This window comes from Ruditapes philippinarum, unplaced genomic scaffold (genome assembly GCF_026571515.1).
Source record: "Ruditapes philippinarum isolate M1 unplaced genomic scaffold, ASM2657151v2 ctg968_1_1_1_1, whole genome shotgun sequence".
Classification (NCBI taxonomy): Eukaryota; Metazoa; Mollusca; class Bivalvia; order Venerida; family Veneridae; genus Ruditapes; species Ruditapes philippinarum.
Window position 1 is genome coordinate 113,724 of NW_026857555.1, and position 19,140 is coordinate 132,863.

Here is a 19,140-nt window from a genome sequence, read left to right on the forward strand (position 1 = left end):
TAGGGGACGTGGACAGTAGCTTGCAATTACCACTACCATCAATGAATAGGCTCTATTGCCCTCACTGCTGTGGTTTCGAATTCCGACAGGGACTTTGAATTCTTTCATGTGAAGAATCTACCCAGCTAGCTTACGGTACGTCGGTGGTTCTACTCAAATGCCTGTTCGTGCCTGAAATAATGCACGGAAGGGCACCTGAGGTCTTCCTCTACACGCTATATGACCTATAATGTGTCGGTGTGATGTAAAACCCAATTAAACAAACAAACAAGACAAAAATATTCACTTTAAATGAGCTTTTCATGAAACCGGCGTGTCTCATTTAACCCATTACGCAATATGCACGCCTTGTAATGCCCTTTTCACACACCCCCTCCCTCTTTTGTTGTCTCAAATAGTGAAAAATGCCTTATTCAGGCCCACAACACTTGTTTTTGTTTGAGAAATGTTGTTTAAAAAAGTGACCACTTTTTCGGCGTGGCCCCCAACCAAAATATACATCAGGGGATTGCCAGAAGGGGGATGTGCCCCTTTCTGTTTGGGGGGTTTGAAGGGGGCGGAGTCCCCCTCATGGCCAAGAAAATTTTGGACTTGTAAGAGGCTATAAATGACCCCAGATTGATCATAAGGTAACGTGTAACCAACGCTGAAAAGCATTTGACTCTATCTCAATCCATTGAGAAGTTGCAGCACTTTGAAATCAATTTTGATGGAAAAAATCGAGGCAAAATAGTGATTTTTGGCAATTTTGAGATGTCCCCTCGTTGCCATGGTAACAGAAAATTTAAGCCTGAGCATGTTGTTGCAAGAGCAATGGTCCAGTCTACATTTGTGCCAAGTTTGATTAGTGTTGAAGCAGTTTTTATAGTATTATAGCAATTTGAACTTGTAACGGGAGACTTTTCAATGAAAACAGCCATTTTTCACAAAATGCTCATGAAGTAACTCTAATTGAATTTCGGCTTTCTGTTAGAAGACTATATTCATACTCTAGAATTACTGATACTATTCGTATGAAATGCTGTCGGTGCTAGGAGGTGTGGGATTTCATTCCTTTTCATGAAAAGGCATAAACCATCCGAGCCTACAACAATAAATTTACAGTTTCAGGCGTTCTTTAATGTTATTTTTCTCTATGAGTCGACAAAAGGAGACGGGATTGTTTAGTCTTTGGAACATATATACTCATATCACTCACGTTGATAATGTTTCGGTCTACAAATCTGTTATTAATGCAATAAACGCTACAAAATGACAGTTGAGGAGAGAGAAAGGAAGACGGAAATAAACCGATTTACGGCAGGGAAATTTATAACTACATTGAAATTACAATATTTCCGTATTCCTACTTATATAATCTATACAGATCACTTATTAACATTTTTTTTTATAAAAAATGTTATGGGTAATATATTTGCTATGGTTTGAACTGTTATTTTTTAAGATATTGTTTTACAATTTATTTACTAATTGCAAACAGATCAATCAAACAACAAATATATTTCGTTATTTTAGCGGGTCCCAATCCTACGAGCATATTAATTCGTAAAATAAAGATGCTACTTCATCAATACATCAAGAAGATGCTATTTGATAATTATAATTCAAATCCATTATGAAATTATACATGACAGTCTTTATAATATATTGGTCATATCACGTGATGAATTTGTAATTCCTTAACAAGAGATTGTAATTCTACGACATGTTGCTGAAATAAAATGCAAATTTGAAGAGAAAACGAAGTCTAAGTTTTAGTGAGCAATCAGGTAATAATTCACGTCAGAGACTACTGCAATAGATTTCACATAAATAATACACCCTGTTCTGAAAATGATACAAATAATTCTCCACACTTACTCCTAAAATGAGAATAAATGAGCAGAGAGCAGCGGGAGGAATTGAATATTCAAAGGCCAATAAATATAACCATGTTTAAACAGAAAGAAAAGAACGAATATATTCATTTAGTTATTGGGCTTATTTATTCATTCTAGCTAATTTTGATAATAATAATAATAAAAGTGATAAATGATAATGATATCTACCGAATGATTTTTTTCAGTGTTTGAACTAAATTTGGTAATATTTATTCTACTTTATTTTTAAAATTGAAATGTTTTGAAAATAATAAAACATCAAACAATAATTGTTAGTTAGTGGCAAAACTTTAGTACAATTAGAACAAGGAATATATATGTTCTTGAAACATCCATATCAGGCATGAATGTGATTTGTTCTGTCGGAGCGGAGAGTACTGTAGAAATACTCTATGTTTACAATAGCTTATAAGGTGAGTTTATAACAGAAATATGAACACATTTTATTGGTGCAGTGTAAAGAAAACGGAGCAAGTATTGATTTGAAACATAAAGTTTGAACATAACATAATTGAAAAAGCAACAGAAATATTTGATTCTAACATACCAACTTAAAAGGTGAAAACCATCATCAAATAACCTTAACATTGTAGACAAAATTGTTGAGACAAAACATGTTATTCTCAATATGGACATTTATCTATACAGTCTTAATAAGGCGCCTCAGTCTAATGAAGCAATACAAGTGTAATATATGATATTTATTACACTCCTAGTGCATTCTATATTCTAATCAAAAATTGTTATATTAAGTGTCTTAAATAAAGAAAATACCAATCTTATACTACATACTTTATGTATAACTTATACTATACATCTGTAGTTAATGTATTTAACTGGTCAATTTTATTGTAACATCAATGGCTGAATGTACTGATTTCTTCAAATAAGAACATTTTATATTTTATTTCTTTTCTTTAATACACACCACGCTGTTTTGATATAAACCCGACAAAATTATTTTGACAGAAATCATCAAAATGAAGCATCTGTGAGGGAGGCTTTATAAAATCAGCAAATATATCACGTCTATATATATTTAATGGACTATCACTAGAGTTCTCTCATATATGCTGGCTGTACTTTATCATTATTTCTTTTTTCCATTAGGAAACACTATACAATCATACAGTATATAATCAGGTCATTGTGTAACAATGGCGTGATTTCAATTACCAGTATATATTATGTTACAATACCATCTGTCCATATTTCTATATTTGATTAGTAAAATTGAGTTTGTCAAGCATGTATTTTTCTGAGTACAGAGAACTGGCATGTACTGGTAAATCAAAATACTCCAGTACAAGTATCACATGCCTGATCCAAAGTGACACTATTGTAGTGAAATTTAAAGAAGATAAGAGAAGTTAAATAGTATATTAAAAAGAGTCTAGTTTAAAAATATCAATTTCTGCATATTACAGAAAAAGAAGTAGGGCCTGTATAAAAATAATAACACTTCGTCGGGATTGATGTCACAATATCTGGTATTTGAAGTGTAAGTTGAATAGCAGAATTATAACTTTAAGTTACATATTAACTATGAGTTTTATAACAAAATGCTTGTACATCAATGACAATCATGAAATGGTTTCTAAAAGCAAGAAAAAATCATATACAATTGTTTGGAATGTTAAATAGCTGATTTTCTGATTTACATTATCACTAAGCTCAAAAACATGTGAACGTTATAACACACTAATTCTCGCAACATCGGATTATATGTAGCATCTACGAGGATTTAGTATCCTCCTTGAAAACAGACCCACTAAGATTTCTTGAAAACGGACACACTATAACTTGTTATCCTCCTTGAAAACAGACCCACTAACATTTATAGGCGTCCGCGCCGAAGCGCCCTTTATGGAATGAATTCAGATTTTGTGAAAGGGCAATCGCAACTTTTCGGACGTTCCGATTGGTGATTGTTACTCTGCTAGAATACAGATGCACAAAATGTAGTGAACGATAACATAATGTGATGATTAGTATAGCTATAAACTATAAATAAAATACAGAAGAGGTTGTTGTAATAATTTCTGCATTGACGACGTTTGATGTTTTCCTTTGTTCTAACACTGTAACAATCTAAAATTGACTGTTAATCTGTTATGCTTTGTTATGCTCATGTTTAACATGAAATGCCATTTTACTTAAAATATAGTTATCATTGCTCGACTGTGATAAAAGCTCATTAAAATGTTCTTGCGGTTGTTGTTTTGTTTTTGTGTTAAGTTTTGATCAGTTGTTGTGAAACATCAATGCAAGTCCAAATATAGATCGTAAGAACAATTGTAAATTGTACAAAACAATAAAAAATTAAATTTCAAGAGATGTTGTTATATTACTTATACTTCACTAACCTCTGTTAGAATCATTGACTAACAACTACAACATGTATATACCGACGATATCATTCAATTACTGTCAAAACATGGTTTTCAGTTTTCAATGGTCGAATGGAATTTCTTTATCCACGCACATATTTACAGCTCTTCATGTTAAATATTAATGCCGAGATTGAAGTACGACTGCACTTAATTTAATTTATTTTAGAGACTGTATCAAAATTGTCATCAAAAATAATATCTAATTAGTAATACAGTAATGGTAATCTCGGGAAATTTCAAGGCAATTTATCTCCTTATGATAACGGTTTAAAGGAAAATTAGTTTAAATTAGTATTATAGAGAATGTTCCGAGCGTGTTTACTGCAAGTAATCATTCTGTTAGTATCATTTTTTTTTCAAAAGACAAGCAAAAACCAAATTATCATTATGTGAAAATTGTTATCATTTAAACATTTTTAAATACTATTCTACAGTGCCGTTGCTACATGTGACAATCTTTGTCTCTACCTCACAATACACATTTTTTTCAAACATGTTCATGTATTATCTATAGTTACATTTGTCTGTTATTAAGTATGAAATAGTTTAATAAAATAGACACTAAACTGCAGGATTATATTTAAGCACACTGGATGTATGGATAATTGAAGCTTTGATTTGACTTCCCTATCAATACAGACATTGACAGTATGTTGACAATACTGTCATATTGTCTATCTAGCTTCCAATATCATTAAATGTCATATATTGGAAGAAAATATCCAAATAACAAGTAAACATGTCAACTGCTGTCCGATAAAAGTCTACTACGACAAATGTTTTATCCCCGCGGAAATATACAGTAGAACGATAAAAGTCAAGTTATTATTAAGTCGATGTTTCTAGATAATTCTTTGCAATGTTGACGTACAAAAACACTGATGAGCTAAATTAATCCGTATTTACAAACACACTTATTTCCTCTTGATAGAGAGGCTTCACATTTTTAAAGATAAATATCACAGCCTATGCTTAAATATTTTGGCAATGCATTTCAACCACATTTGTATGAATTGACCATTACGAAGACGATCTATGAAATTCCGGAGTAGTGGTCTAAATTTATATACTAGTAATCCCTAACTTCAGTGTTATAGTCTCCAGACACATTTCATATTCATTGGAAATTAAGAAAAGCACCGACGTAACAGAGCAAAGAGAAGATAGAATCTAGGTGTAATATTCTCCGGCCGACGGAATTTCATAAGACGCTGACGATGAAGAACAACAATGTTGCCGTAGAATATTACACAAAGATTCTATCTTCCCTCCCGCTTTATAAAACAAGTAATAGTACTACTTCGGTATGTTTTGTGGCTTTCCATAGAAATATCATACTTCCCTCCAGAATACAAACCTATGTGGTATAATGAGATATGATTATATTTCTTGTTGATCAGTGTTACTGTTGACCTTTTATGTTTTACTAACATGCACTGATACGTGTTTCGGTGAATGGTGTCTACAAAAACGCTACACTATTGCAGCCTTTACATCACATTTGTTAGTTTAGATTATTTTTTATAATTGTCACTTCCAACAAGACTGCACGAAACAATTCACAACAAATATAAATATGATTCGCGTGAAACTATTAGCCAATATAAATTATCATGGCATTCAAGAAATTTGAAACATTTTAAATTTCAACAATTCTCAGAGAATGCCAGCTTGCGATTACACGTAAGAGCAAACTCAAATTAAACCATGGATCCTACAACTTTCGCAATATTATGATATATGTCATTGCTTTAGAAGTAAAGTGCATTTTGACAATAAGGTTAATGTCAGTCATTTTTTTGAACTTTTATACAGGCTTGATGTTTAACTCTCATTTGGCAATAAGATACTAATATAACAAAGTAGGCTTTATTTATTAGTTTACTGTCAGACCATGCAATTCATTGGACTTTTTTTGTTTGTTTATTGATACGCCTCCTCGTGAGTAGTCCGTCATTTAGTCCAGCTCTGGTGACAGTGAATGTGCATTAAAGCCATTGTGTTTTTGTCACTTTAGAGCAGATGAAGGCGATAAACTGTTAAAATATAAATCGTAGGTAGCTCTATTTTCTTTATAACTTAGTTCGATTTGATAACAATGATACACATCAATTTTGATTTTCCATTCTATTTGGTTTTTGTGTCTATATTACATAAAAATGATAGTATCTTTTTTTATGTGCATTACGCACATGCAAAAATGACACGAAAGAATTTTCCAATTCTTTATTATTTTCCGAGCGTTAAATCTGAGAGGTAATGGATGGAGAACATATATGTGCAAATATTGATAAATCAAATGAGGTCCGGATAATGTCTGGATCATTGCAGTAATGACATATTGTCAGATATCTATTGTCGTTAGATTTCATATCTTGGGAACATTATATATAGAAACAAGAAAAGCATTGATGCAAAGCATCAAAGGGCGACGCCAAAAGAATTTGATCCAGGTTTGCACCTTAATACTTAACAAAAGATGTGTACTTTATAGCAGTACCATTTCATGTGACCTGGAGCCTAGGCCCAGTTTAAGTTGAAACTTGAACCAAAAAGACTCTGTCTTGCCAAGATGCAAAGACAATTTATAGTCAATTAACTAATCTTACGATTTATTTTACCAAATACAAGGATACCTGAGTCATCATCATATAATCACAGGCACGAGTATCGGATCTGGGAAGAAAAAGTATGACCAGATTGATTAAAAAAACTGTGTTCATCGTAAAAGTGTCAAAAACCAAAAAAAAAAAAAAAATGAAAATAATGACCCCTTTAAAAATCTACTATTAACTTAAAGTATATTTTTAAAGGGGGTCATTATTTACATTTTTTTGGTTTGTGACAATTTTAAGATGAACACATGTTTTTTATCAATCTGGTCATATTTTTTCTTCCCAGGTCTGATACTTGTGCCTGTGCATATAATAAAAGCTTATTGCTTAGGTTGCAGACATGTCATTGACATATATTAGACATAATAGAGGACCTAAAATGAACATCAGGGGGACACCATAGGTACTCAGAGCAGTAGTAAAAGGAGTACCAGCCACATCAACCAGCTGCTATCAGAGATAAGACTTGAACCATGTAAGAATGTCATTACATATGGCAGATGCTTGAATTTCCATGAAGAAGAAGAAAAAGAACTTCTTCATGTGCAGTATAGTGTGATCAACTGTATCAAATGCTTTTTTGTAGATCTAAAAGTATCATGCAATACTGCCTTTGTCCATTTCAAATAAAATACAATCTATTAAATGAATCAAACATGTGTCAGTTGAAAAACCACTTCTAAACCCCTGACTTAAACTGCCTGACCATGACTCGAACCCATGACTTTCAGAAGACCAACTGAGCTATCCGGCCGGCTACACATTTTCTCTTTAATAATGAAATAGTTCTAAACCACAACATATTTCCCCACTCTATTGGTTTATGTCCTTGAATTTCTGATGTTTACAGAGCATAGTGAATTAAACTCATGGTTATATGCAGTCACTGGATGAGAAAAACTTTCAGCTTGACCAGAACTCAAACCTGTGACCCACAGAATAATGTACCGCGGCTGTAAGCGATTGAACTATCTGGCCGCTTACACATTTTCTGGCTAAAATAGTGAACAGTTCTAAACCGTGACAGATATTTAGATTTTTAAATTAACAGATAATTAATTCTTAATTGATAAATAAGAAATAAAAACCTTACATACTCATAGTCTAAATTAAAATAACAATTTATATATTATGTATAATTATTTTTACTAAAAAGGGCTTAGACAGTAAACTATTGGTTGTGCCATTATTTATAACAGGTCAATTTGAAAGTGAACATAACTGTGCTAATACATGTACAATATCTATTTTTTGTACGGATAAAAAAACTAACCCTTTTTCTATGATAAGAAATTTTATGAAGGCTGATTTGTATTTTGCATCAAGGGCACTGGGCGAAAACATGAAAAATGCAACAAACACACCCACTTTGTGTCTGGCGCCCGGTTACTTTTTGTACTTTGTTGGTTTTCATGTGGCAAAAATCACCCGCTATAAAATTTAGTGTACAAATTTATTCAAGGGCAAGTAACAATCTACTCTATGAAAAGTCTGTTGTCGGGTTGACTCAGGAGACCTAAGCTTGGAAATTGAGACCGGTGTCCCTCCATTACAAATAGATAAGACAGAAGTTGTCCTTTTCAATCTATGCACATGTTAGAAAAAAATTAGAATAACCATTCAAAATATAATTTTTGAGACTTTATCAATTATATTGCTTGATCCAAGTTTCAGGACATTTTCAATCAATACATGTATTATCATTTATAACTTTAAATGAAAGTCTCATCCCTTTAATAATAATGACATAACTGTAACTCTTTAAATTCAGAAATATTATAAGTCTCATCATATCAATATACTAAGATATACATGTATGCACTTAACATTAATAATTCCCAGTTTCTATTAAACAAATATGAAATCCTAACATTAACATTGGTACTAATGGATGGAATTCAAAATCTAGTAGAATATATAAACTCTGTTATAGATACTATTATTAGCCAGCTAACACTGGGTATAAACAACTATAACCTGTAGACTGATCAATACATGTATTATCATTTATAAATTTAAATGCAAGTCTCATCCATCATAACTGTAAGTCTTTAAATACAGAAATACACATTATATCCATATACTATGATACACTTGTATGCACATTACATTAATAATTCTCAGGTTCCATTAAAAATAAATATAACATCCTATTAACAGGAATTCATAATCTTGTAGAAAGAAAACTATAATGTACATGATATTGTATAGTATAAAAGTAAAAAAAATCTCAAATAGTCTATATCATGTGATACAGATTAAGTTGTGTTAGTGTCTAAACATTAGATGCATATCTCTCACAGTAACAAATACTGTCCCTCTTTTAACCTTCCATTAGACTTTACTATACAATGTATAACTAACTGCATATAATGTAATCAAGTGTTTAAAATGTCAGCACCTATATGTATAGCTTAAATATTCTACCTTTCATTTTTACCAAAGGTTATTTTAGTAACAATTCATATACAAACACATAGAAAATAATAATTTCACATAGTGATTAGAAGATGCCTCTAGCTTATGGAGGGCGTTCGTTGCCAAAATTCCAGACATGTAAAGTGTTCCTTTTTAAATGACTTTTGAAAATGCGAACTTGTATGCCTACCATTTTTTATTGTACCCGTGCATAGCACATAATATGCCTCTTAATTCAATCTTTTAATTGAAGGTTCCCGCCTTTATATAACAAGTTTACATATATATCGTAACAACATCTAAAACGACATCAAATTTACAAGTTCGTATCTTCCATTGCATGCAATACATATGCATGTTTGCATACTTATAGATCTGAAATATACAAATGAAATGTAAATCTTAAATACCGGAAATAGAGTTTAAGAAAACGTGTAACCAGTTGTAGAACTACAAGAGTACGTGAACAGAGTAACATGTTTAAAATGACAAAAGTAGATTCACAAAGTTAAACGATTTTTAGTCAAGCATAACGCCCCGCCCCTCTCGCAGTATTTACGAACTTCTATTGCGGACAGGTATAAAACGGCGCCTCTCCCATATTTCTAAATAAAACCGAAGGACAACATACGGCATTTTTTATAACATATATTTGTTACATTTGTTACAAAAGTTTTGTCACTAGCAACATCACTTGAAAATTGCTGATTTTACTATTTATGATGAAGATAACTTATGCATTAACTTTTTATTTAACATCGTGTTCTTATCAGTTACAAACTATTTATCATTTTAGTTGACCTGTCCTGTATTTTGTTTGGGGTCCGCCTGTGCTCCTTGCCACTTGTTCTTGTTGCTGGGTCATGTGGGGTTGCGTTCATTGAGCGCCGCCTTTCCTTGTTGATCTTGTTTATCATAAATTCCTGAGAAACATCGGCGATTTGGATTTTTTTTTGGGAAACAATGACCAACTTCAAGGGAGTAATTTTATTGATAATCTAAAAACCATCCAATATTTTTATTGGTATCATTGAAAAATGTATTGGCACAAATTTCATTTTCAACAAAAACTATGCAAGTATTTGCAAAAATAAGATTTTAAAGCGGCCACCGAGATTTCCTTTTCGAAATCAAGAAAATACTTTTTCTTAGCACATATGTACAATCTTTAATAAGGTATTTTCAGTATGAATAAAAACTTTTTGCACTTGTTCATTATCCCTCATGTACAGAATCAATCAAACCGAGTCTGCAATTCTTATGTAATTTTGTTGTGATTAATGCTTCCGAGGGATCACTTTGTTTCCAGATTTTTATACTTCACAACAGCAGGACTGTGTCAAGTGCCGTGTGGCAGCTGTAAAAAGTTGTCCCGTACTTCACTTCAGTGTTGTTATATTATTTCTGGTCATTCGGGATCATTAATGCCAGCGCTATTAAGTATTGAGAATTGAGTACCGTTCAAGCCGATGCTAGGGGGCGTGAGGGATGTAGCACTTGTTCATTATCCCTCATGTACAGACTCAATCAAACCGAATCTGCAATTCTTATGTAATTTTGCTGTGATTAATGCTTCCGAGGGATCACTTTGTTTCCAGAATTTTAATATACTTGTTCAAAGCTTATGGTCTTAACTTTCATTCAATATTCATTTTCTTTTTTGAATAAAGTATCTAAAGGAAGCGACGTGATTTTTTTCCGAATATACGAGTGTGGTTTTAAGAGAGAAAAAATAAACAACGATGAGTTTGAAACAAAATTTTTAATACTTCTACGTAATTAATTTTCATTTTTAAGGCATCACTATAAAGTTCATAAAGGATTCTTTTACTTGAGTCTAAAATTATCAAAATTGACCAAGAAAAAAATGTAAGTAGGGGGCGCCATGTTTCTCTTACTGAATTTCAGAGTGTGTAAGAGAGGCGACGGGTATTATACCTGTCCGTACATAGAAGATCGTAAATACTCAGAGAGGGGCGGGGCGTCATGCATGACTTAAAATCGTTTAACTTTGTGAATCTAGTTTTGTCATTTTAAACATGTTACTGTGTAAACGTACTGTTGTAGTTCTACGACTGGAAACACGTTTTATTAAATTATATTTTCTGTATTCATGTTTTACATTTCATTTCAGGTACAGATTGTGTAAACATTCTTATGTATTATATATGCAATGGAAGATACGAACTTGTAAATTTGTTGTTGTTCTCCATGTTCCGTCAGTTGTTAAGATTTACATGTAAACTTGTTATTTAAAAGCGGATGCCTTCAATTAAAAGATTGGATTAAGAGGCATATCTTTTGCTGTGCACGAATACAATCAAAAATGCTAGACATACATGTTCGCATTTTCAAAAGTAGTTTTCAAAAGAAACACATTACATGTCTGGAATTTTGGCAACGATCGCCCTCCATACTAGCTGAGGTATGTACCAACTGAACAAACTAGAAAAATCTGGTCTAGGATATATCAAGCCAGTAAAAATATATATCAATATTCACTCATCAGGGCCTCTCTGCTTTTGATGACCTTACAACTGGTAAATTTTATAAAAAAACAAAAAATAGTAAGTAATACTAAAGATAGAGTAGACAGAAAAGAACAAATAATTTAGTAAACATGAGTTACTTCCCCTTAAAAGAGAGAAAACCTGAAACCCAAAAGAACACCCTAAACATTAAAATTACGAAATGTTGCAGGCTCAGTCAGTTTTATTAAGCCATGCAAATTAATGGTAAAGTATTCATAAAAAATAGATGACCATCAGTTAGTGCAGAAAATCGGATAGCTTTCAACATCCGGATACTGGTACACTTTGTAAAACAACCATTCTGTGCAACAGATCAACGTAATATGGATAAAATCAATAGGATAATCGTTAACAACAGTCCATTACCTATCCTTATACTCATTTGCAGGTGAACTTTCTTCTTGTAAGAAAATTTTGAAAATATATAAATGAATGAACGAACGGATACGGCATCAATGTAGACCACAACGATATTCGAAATCCGGGTTTTAGTATTGTCAATAAAACTAAGGGACAAGCTGTTAAACTGAGCCTGCAATTTCGTGAAAATAATATCACAATGCACATGCTTTTTATATAAAGTTATTAAATACAAATATAACAACATATTTGTTTACTTGATTTTTACGAATCAAAATAAATCTAATTAACTCAACATGAAATTAACTGCTAATAATAACAGCTCCTTCCATAGGCAAAAATAAAAAGCATTCCATATAAGACGCCGCCGCTCACCGGCGTCGCCAATAATAATCATATATGCCCCGCACAAATATCTATAGAAATATGCTTATAATGCCAGAAGTTAATCGGTGTGTGTATTCAGAACAGTCCCTATAAAGTTGACAAACAAGCAATGAATATCAAACTAGCTGACACCGGCTGTTTATTTCTTAAAATATGAAATCTGAATATATTATTACTCATTATTACTCATAATATTCTTAATATTAAATGAGGCATTTTCTGTATGTTAGATTTGTTAATATGAATGCATACAATTACACTTCATGACATTTCCAATATTGTCAAATAGTCACATAAATTAATTATCAAATAAAAATAAAAGTATAATGTTGTTTTGTTTCCTTTTTCCTTGAAATAATTAGGAATGGCTTAAAAAGAAAAACATTTAAAGATGAATTTAAGTTGAATGAATCTTATGAAATCGATAAATCGTCGCTTGAAAACTGTAATGTTCTATCTCCAAATTTTCCAAAAACAAGTTAAATACACAATTTTGTCCGTAATGGACTGTTCTATCTCCTTGGCATGTTATATTAGTGCTTCAGAGCTTCATAAATAAATAACAACGAAACCATCCTGACAGACTATTAAGTGTTCTATCTCCACAAATTTAGTATGTCTTGATAATTAGACTGTTCTTACTTACTGGACTAATCAAATCATCGAAAAATGTCATGTGCCCTGTGGGATATATGCAACATACTGTTCTAAATCCAAAATTATCGTATCAAAACAAAGCATCAAATCACGTGATAGCAGGACACCCGCCATGTTGTACGAAACATTCTGAGTTAGATGGTTTGTTGTTTATTTCATATATTAATACTAAATATTAGTATTGAATGATATTATATATTCATTCATTTCCTCCAATCATTGACATTTTAGTATTAAGTCCTGTAAATTTACTGCATATGATTAAACAACAAGCAAAACTGGTCATGATTTGAAAGTAATTTCGGATGTGTATATTCGGATAGAAACAACTGTGATCATACAATTTCATCGAACAAATTCGTTAAAAAGAAAATTTGTTATATGTTCTAAAGTTTCTTTAACGTAAGGTACATTCTGTCTCAGAAACCAATTATTTATCTTTATAACAGACACATATGACTGTACTCATTGCCAATATGAAACAAAAGCATAAGCTGGTTTAGGTTACTGACCAATGTGGAATATTTTGGAAACTATAACAGAACTCCAATCAGGCTTTTGAGAGATTAAGATAAAAGCATTTCTGGGGCAAAAAAGGCCTCTAAGAAAATTTATAGATATTATACGTTTACATATAATATATGTTTTCGAATGCGTTAATGTTATATAACTAATAGATTGCTTTAAAGTAAACACATTTTATACCAAAGACAGAAGGAAGAAAAATATACTTATACGTATATTTTGTTTGCCTTGTAATTTGACTTTGAATTTCTAAATGAATATTTATATAGCGTTTTGTTTGTAATGTTTTTGTACACGAACAGTCTTTAAATATGACATTTTTCAAATATAAGTCATGCCTGCTCCACCTTTAAGGTCTTGTCTAGCAGATATGTTTTCATTGCCTATTTAAGTTTTAGAAACATTTTTTTTACATACCTTCAATTATAAGAACTTTTTATTAACACAAACAGAACGTGTAAAGCGCATAACAAAATAATTACTACTATTTTATACTTTTGGAAGGAATTTTGAATTTGACCATCTTTTGAATTTTCATAAAAAATCTTGAGAGATTTTTCCAGCATTCTAGAAAATTTGAAAGTTTTCTTTTCCCGTTTGCGGTTATAACTTTCTTTTTCCAGACATTGAATCACTTTGAATGTGGCCAAAGTTATAAAAATAGATAAAATGTCTACAAAATTTATGTGGGTATTTTATCTTTATCTATTTAAATTATTTGTTTAAATGTCATTTAATTATGTAATGGATTTAAGGATTTTAATAAGATTTCGAATATCATAGTTCATGTACTCAGATACATATGGTCTAAGAAATAGTGTAGTGCCAAAGTCAACTAATCATGGGATAATTAGCCGAGAGCATTTTTGGCAGCCTTTTAAAGGGAAAATATACTGTTTTATATGATATATATCAATTCAACTTAAAAGACATAATGTTCTAAGTCACATTAAACACTCTGATTTTAACAATTTTTGAAAAAAAGTTACAAGGACTGTTCTATCTCCAAATGTTTTTTTTTTAGGTTTTTAAGCAAGGAAATATTAAAAACCACACGTCTTTAAAGATATTGAGATGTTCTCTCGACATCACGTTTAGTAGTTTTTAAATTTTCAAAATCCGACAATAACTTAAAAAGTTATGCAATACTAAATCTTTACATGCTTTTTTCTCAAAAACAACAAATTGGCACTTAGAACAAAACGTTTTTCAAGCGACGAAATATGTTAAACTTTCTAAAGCATTAACGTCTTATATACATAATATATTACTGTTCCATAAATGTTTGAAATATTAATTATTGTAATACTTTGTATGATTTTTGTGTGTTTTGGTATATATTATACAATAATTATGTCTGTCTTTGCCGTTTATTGTAAATATGGCCAAAGACATTTTACATGTCGATAGACAATAAATTTTGAAACCATGAAACCATAATTTTATGAAAGGAAAAACAGAACAGAATGATAGCATGGTGATGGCGAATAATTCTGAATGTGATGAAATGAAAGTTTCGAAACACATAAAACACAATAATTTATACAATGTGACCACGCTACAGACATTTATTCAACATCTGCATTCAGTTCGTGATGAATCAATAGAGCAGTCACACAGAAATTGTCTTGAAATGATCACACACACACACACGGTATTAAAGCAAAGATTTCCCAAGGTTCTCACTATAAATCACAAGTGGGATAATATCTGTGATGACAGATATAAAACGTTCTCTCTCTCTCTCTCTCTAATTAATTAACAAAGGTAGACTAGATACATATATTGATATATGTATACCAATACAGACAACCACATGCATTAAAACTTAATTCAAACGTATAGCCAGGAAACATGTTAAATTTTCTTAAAATGAACCAAAATGTTTCAAAATATAAATGTTTACGATATATGCTTATCTGGTTATGTAAAATACGAGATCTGTTTTCAGTAATTAAAGGCACTCCACTGATGTTTTTGGACATAACAAGACAAAAATATTTTTGTGAGATTAAAGTTTCATTTGATATAGGTGTAGATCAATAACATATGTACGAAATTTCAGATCATTCGCTTATTCCGTTATCCAGAATAATTAATTTATTGTAAAAAAAAAATACCTAAATTAAAAAGCGTTGCAACGCACCAAGAATAGCACAAACATACGATTGAGTCGGAATTTATTTCTGAGTATATTTCGTTACTATCATTTGCATATCTTTCTGTTGTAAGTGTCCGAGCTGAGGTATGCAAGAATTTCAAATTTTATATTCTAGGCTTTTTGACCTTAGTGGAGTTCCTTTAATATTTTTCTTTTCTAATTATGAAACAATTACTTAGCAAATACTTCATACAATCTACATTTTCATATGAGGGTGCAAATTAACTACACGTATATGAATATATCTTGCAAAAATGTTGTGCTAAAAAGCTAGAACTAAATCATTTCATTTTGCTGTTGATGTTGTGTTTGTTGTGTATAATTCATTCAAAACAACCAAGTGCCTTGCCAAGTATCTTATTTTTGATGAATCCGTATTTGTTAACACCGTAATTCCCCTAGATAGTTAATGTATCATAGCTGACCATGGATGTTCTAAAGTTGAATAGTTCAATGTTTGTATTTGACTGAACTCTTGAACTAAAGATATGTTTATTTTCTACTACCATTTAAAACGTCCTTTATGGCGAATATTTTTCCATATAACGTATCATATTATGTTCTTATTCAGCCAGAGATACATTACAGTTTTCTTAATTTTTTTACTGATATGTTTCGTTACCTGTTAACTCCTATAATTATATTCAAATAATTACCAGTAAGTAGAAATTTCCCATAAGACATACATCTCCACACATTTCATCGTTTTGTCAGTAGCGTAACTGCGGGACGAACGTACGGACAAGCAATTCCCCAACTGTGTTTATGAAAATATACCAAGTAATAATAAATTAAAGTACCCTTTACTGTTTTCAAAACAAATCGAGTTGGACAGGCTTCGCTTATAAAATGTATTATGATTGCAGTCAGAACATCTCACTAATGTATCACGTTAAATTAAATAGTGATAATGTTTCTTAGAAGAATTTTACAGTACACAGATAACTGACTTTTGAATAAGCCATTCTGCTGAATTGTTTTGTTAGTTTTTCAAATACAACATTCAATTTTTTTCTCTTAAAGACGACTAAATCACTTTATTTTTGTTGGACACCATTCTTGAAACATTATTTACCATCAGCAATTTTCATGAATTATGGATTCAGAATAAGAGCATCAACCTGTGACATATCTGTGAATCAGCTTACTTCAAAATTATCATTTTTTCAGTTCCTTAATGAAACATTCAATTAATGGAAATCCGTTGTTTATGTGACAATAACAAAGTCTTAGTGACTGCCGCAATTTGAGCAATAGAAGTAGAAAATAAAGCTATAACTGTATCGATTTCTATCAGGTTAGACGAGTTTTATTTCATTTTCAAGAACTGAAACTTCAACATTGTCTAGCTATCTATAGGGATGCTAAGCTAACGAATTAAAGGACCAATCTGTTTCAGATTTTGTAAGACATGTGTCTGTTATCTCGATAATTTACTTAGGTGTATCACTAGATTAAACGATTGTATAGTTTATAAAATCTACATATTCATCATAGTTTATCAACATGCATATTACAAAAGTGTAAATGGTCATCATTCCATTAAATACAATGGCACGTTGGTAGAATACACTGCAGACACTGGTGAGACAATTGCGATTGTATCATAGTTTGGGGACCTTTCTGTTGAAAATGTGTCAGAGTTAAATCGTATACATATACATACATGCACAGTGCGTTAACTGGAGTGCAGGTATTAGTTACCCGCATTCCAGAGCATGCCCATTGATTGGCTCATTTTTGCTGGGGTTTACATATTGTGACGGCAGAGAAAGGGAAAGCGACATAAATATTATATTCAGATGTTCGTTCGTTGGTTCATTTTTGCCGGGGTTTCATATTGTGACAACAGGGAACGTGTTTTTATGTTTGACTATGATACATGAGAAAGAACATCAAAACACTCGGCAATCTGATTAATACTCGGGGGGCTACGTCCCCTTGTATAAATCAGATAGCCTCGTGTTTCGATGCTCTTTCTATTACTTACCATATCCAAGTTATCAGAATAAAGCAATCTTTACTTGGAAAACATTTGCGACTTTAGGCAATTTCTTACGCAGTCAAACAATTTTTATACTGAGTTGGGCATAGAAATACAATTCGTACAGTGGCTGAAGTACTCACTTAAAACAAAAGCGTGTTATTGAATATGACATTCAGCATATATTAAGATAAGAATTACTGAAAATCATTTTGGCATTCACAGACACTTTTGTCATTTTGTCATTAGAACAGAGATAAATAACAGACAAACCTGTGATTGTACAAACACTTTAGGCTCATCGTGATTTAATCCAAGACTATCCGCACTGAACTCAAAGTTAACACATTCCACGCAATCGTCTTTCAATGTCATGGCCTTGTGTTATTCAAGTTCGATTTATTTCCAATACAATTAACATCAAACTAACCGTTGTAAACTAAAATGACTTCTGTATATTCCGATATTACAGTTCTGTGTCTAGATTAAAGTCAATGTTTGCAGAGTATTATTTTTCTGACATCAATTTTGTTCGGATTCATTTGTCGTATACCCATACAATACTACATTCAGTTATCACAAACGCTCGTTCCAGCTGGTGTCCAATAAATGTCGTCTGCTAAAGGCTAGGATCCTCTCGTTTAAAGCATAAAATATCTATGGGATAACGATTATTAGAGAAGAAATAAATCTGCCCCATTGTTTCTGGAGAATACAATAGCTCTGTTACAGTTATAATTTAACTCTCGAACTAGATTGGGTGGAATGAATTAGTAAAAAAAACACTCAATGTGAACAAATCAATATTTTCATAAATGTGTTGTTATTATACAATTCTAGAAGAAGAAGAAAATGTAAACTAATTTCTTAACATTATGTGTTAAGAAGCATGTCAGATTTTCAAAATGTATCATTTGATTGTCAAAGACTTCTGATTTTATAAATAAAGCTTTTACACAGATATCCCGTAATAATTTCTGAACTAAAACATGTAATGATCGAACACATTCAGATAAGTACATGTATATATAATATTATATTGTAAGAACTATAAACCCAGAATTTATCTATCGTACTAAATTAATATAAATGATCGTACCTCAGTTACATGTTTGTTTGCATTACAGTTATTGGAAATATTTGCTCTATTGAATTACACATACATGTTCCGAGAATACCCATTATCAGATCGATTCAAAACACAGTAGATATTTCACTTGACAAATATA

General features: G+C 31.5%; 1 protein-coding gene across 3 annotated transcripts in view; it reads right to left on the reverse strand.

Moving 5' to 3' along the window:
* The window catches only part of LOC132750145 (protein rolling stone-like), a 43,615-nt gene that overhangs the window by 11,927 nt on the left and 12,548 nt on the right, over positions 1 to 19,140 (reverse strand). The window contains exon 1 of one of the 3 annotated variants that reach the window (XM_060740087.1): positions 18,185 to 18,525. The exons of the other annotated variants lie outside the window; for them this stretch is intronic. Within the exon in view, the coding sequence (XP_060596070.1) occupies positions 18,185 to 18,286 (102 nt within the window). The 5' untranslated portion in view covers positions 18,287 to 18,525. Of the gene's footprint in view, positions 1 to 18,184; positions 18,526 to 19,140 lie in introns of those variants that run through there. 3 annotated transcript variants of the gene reach the window in all.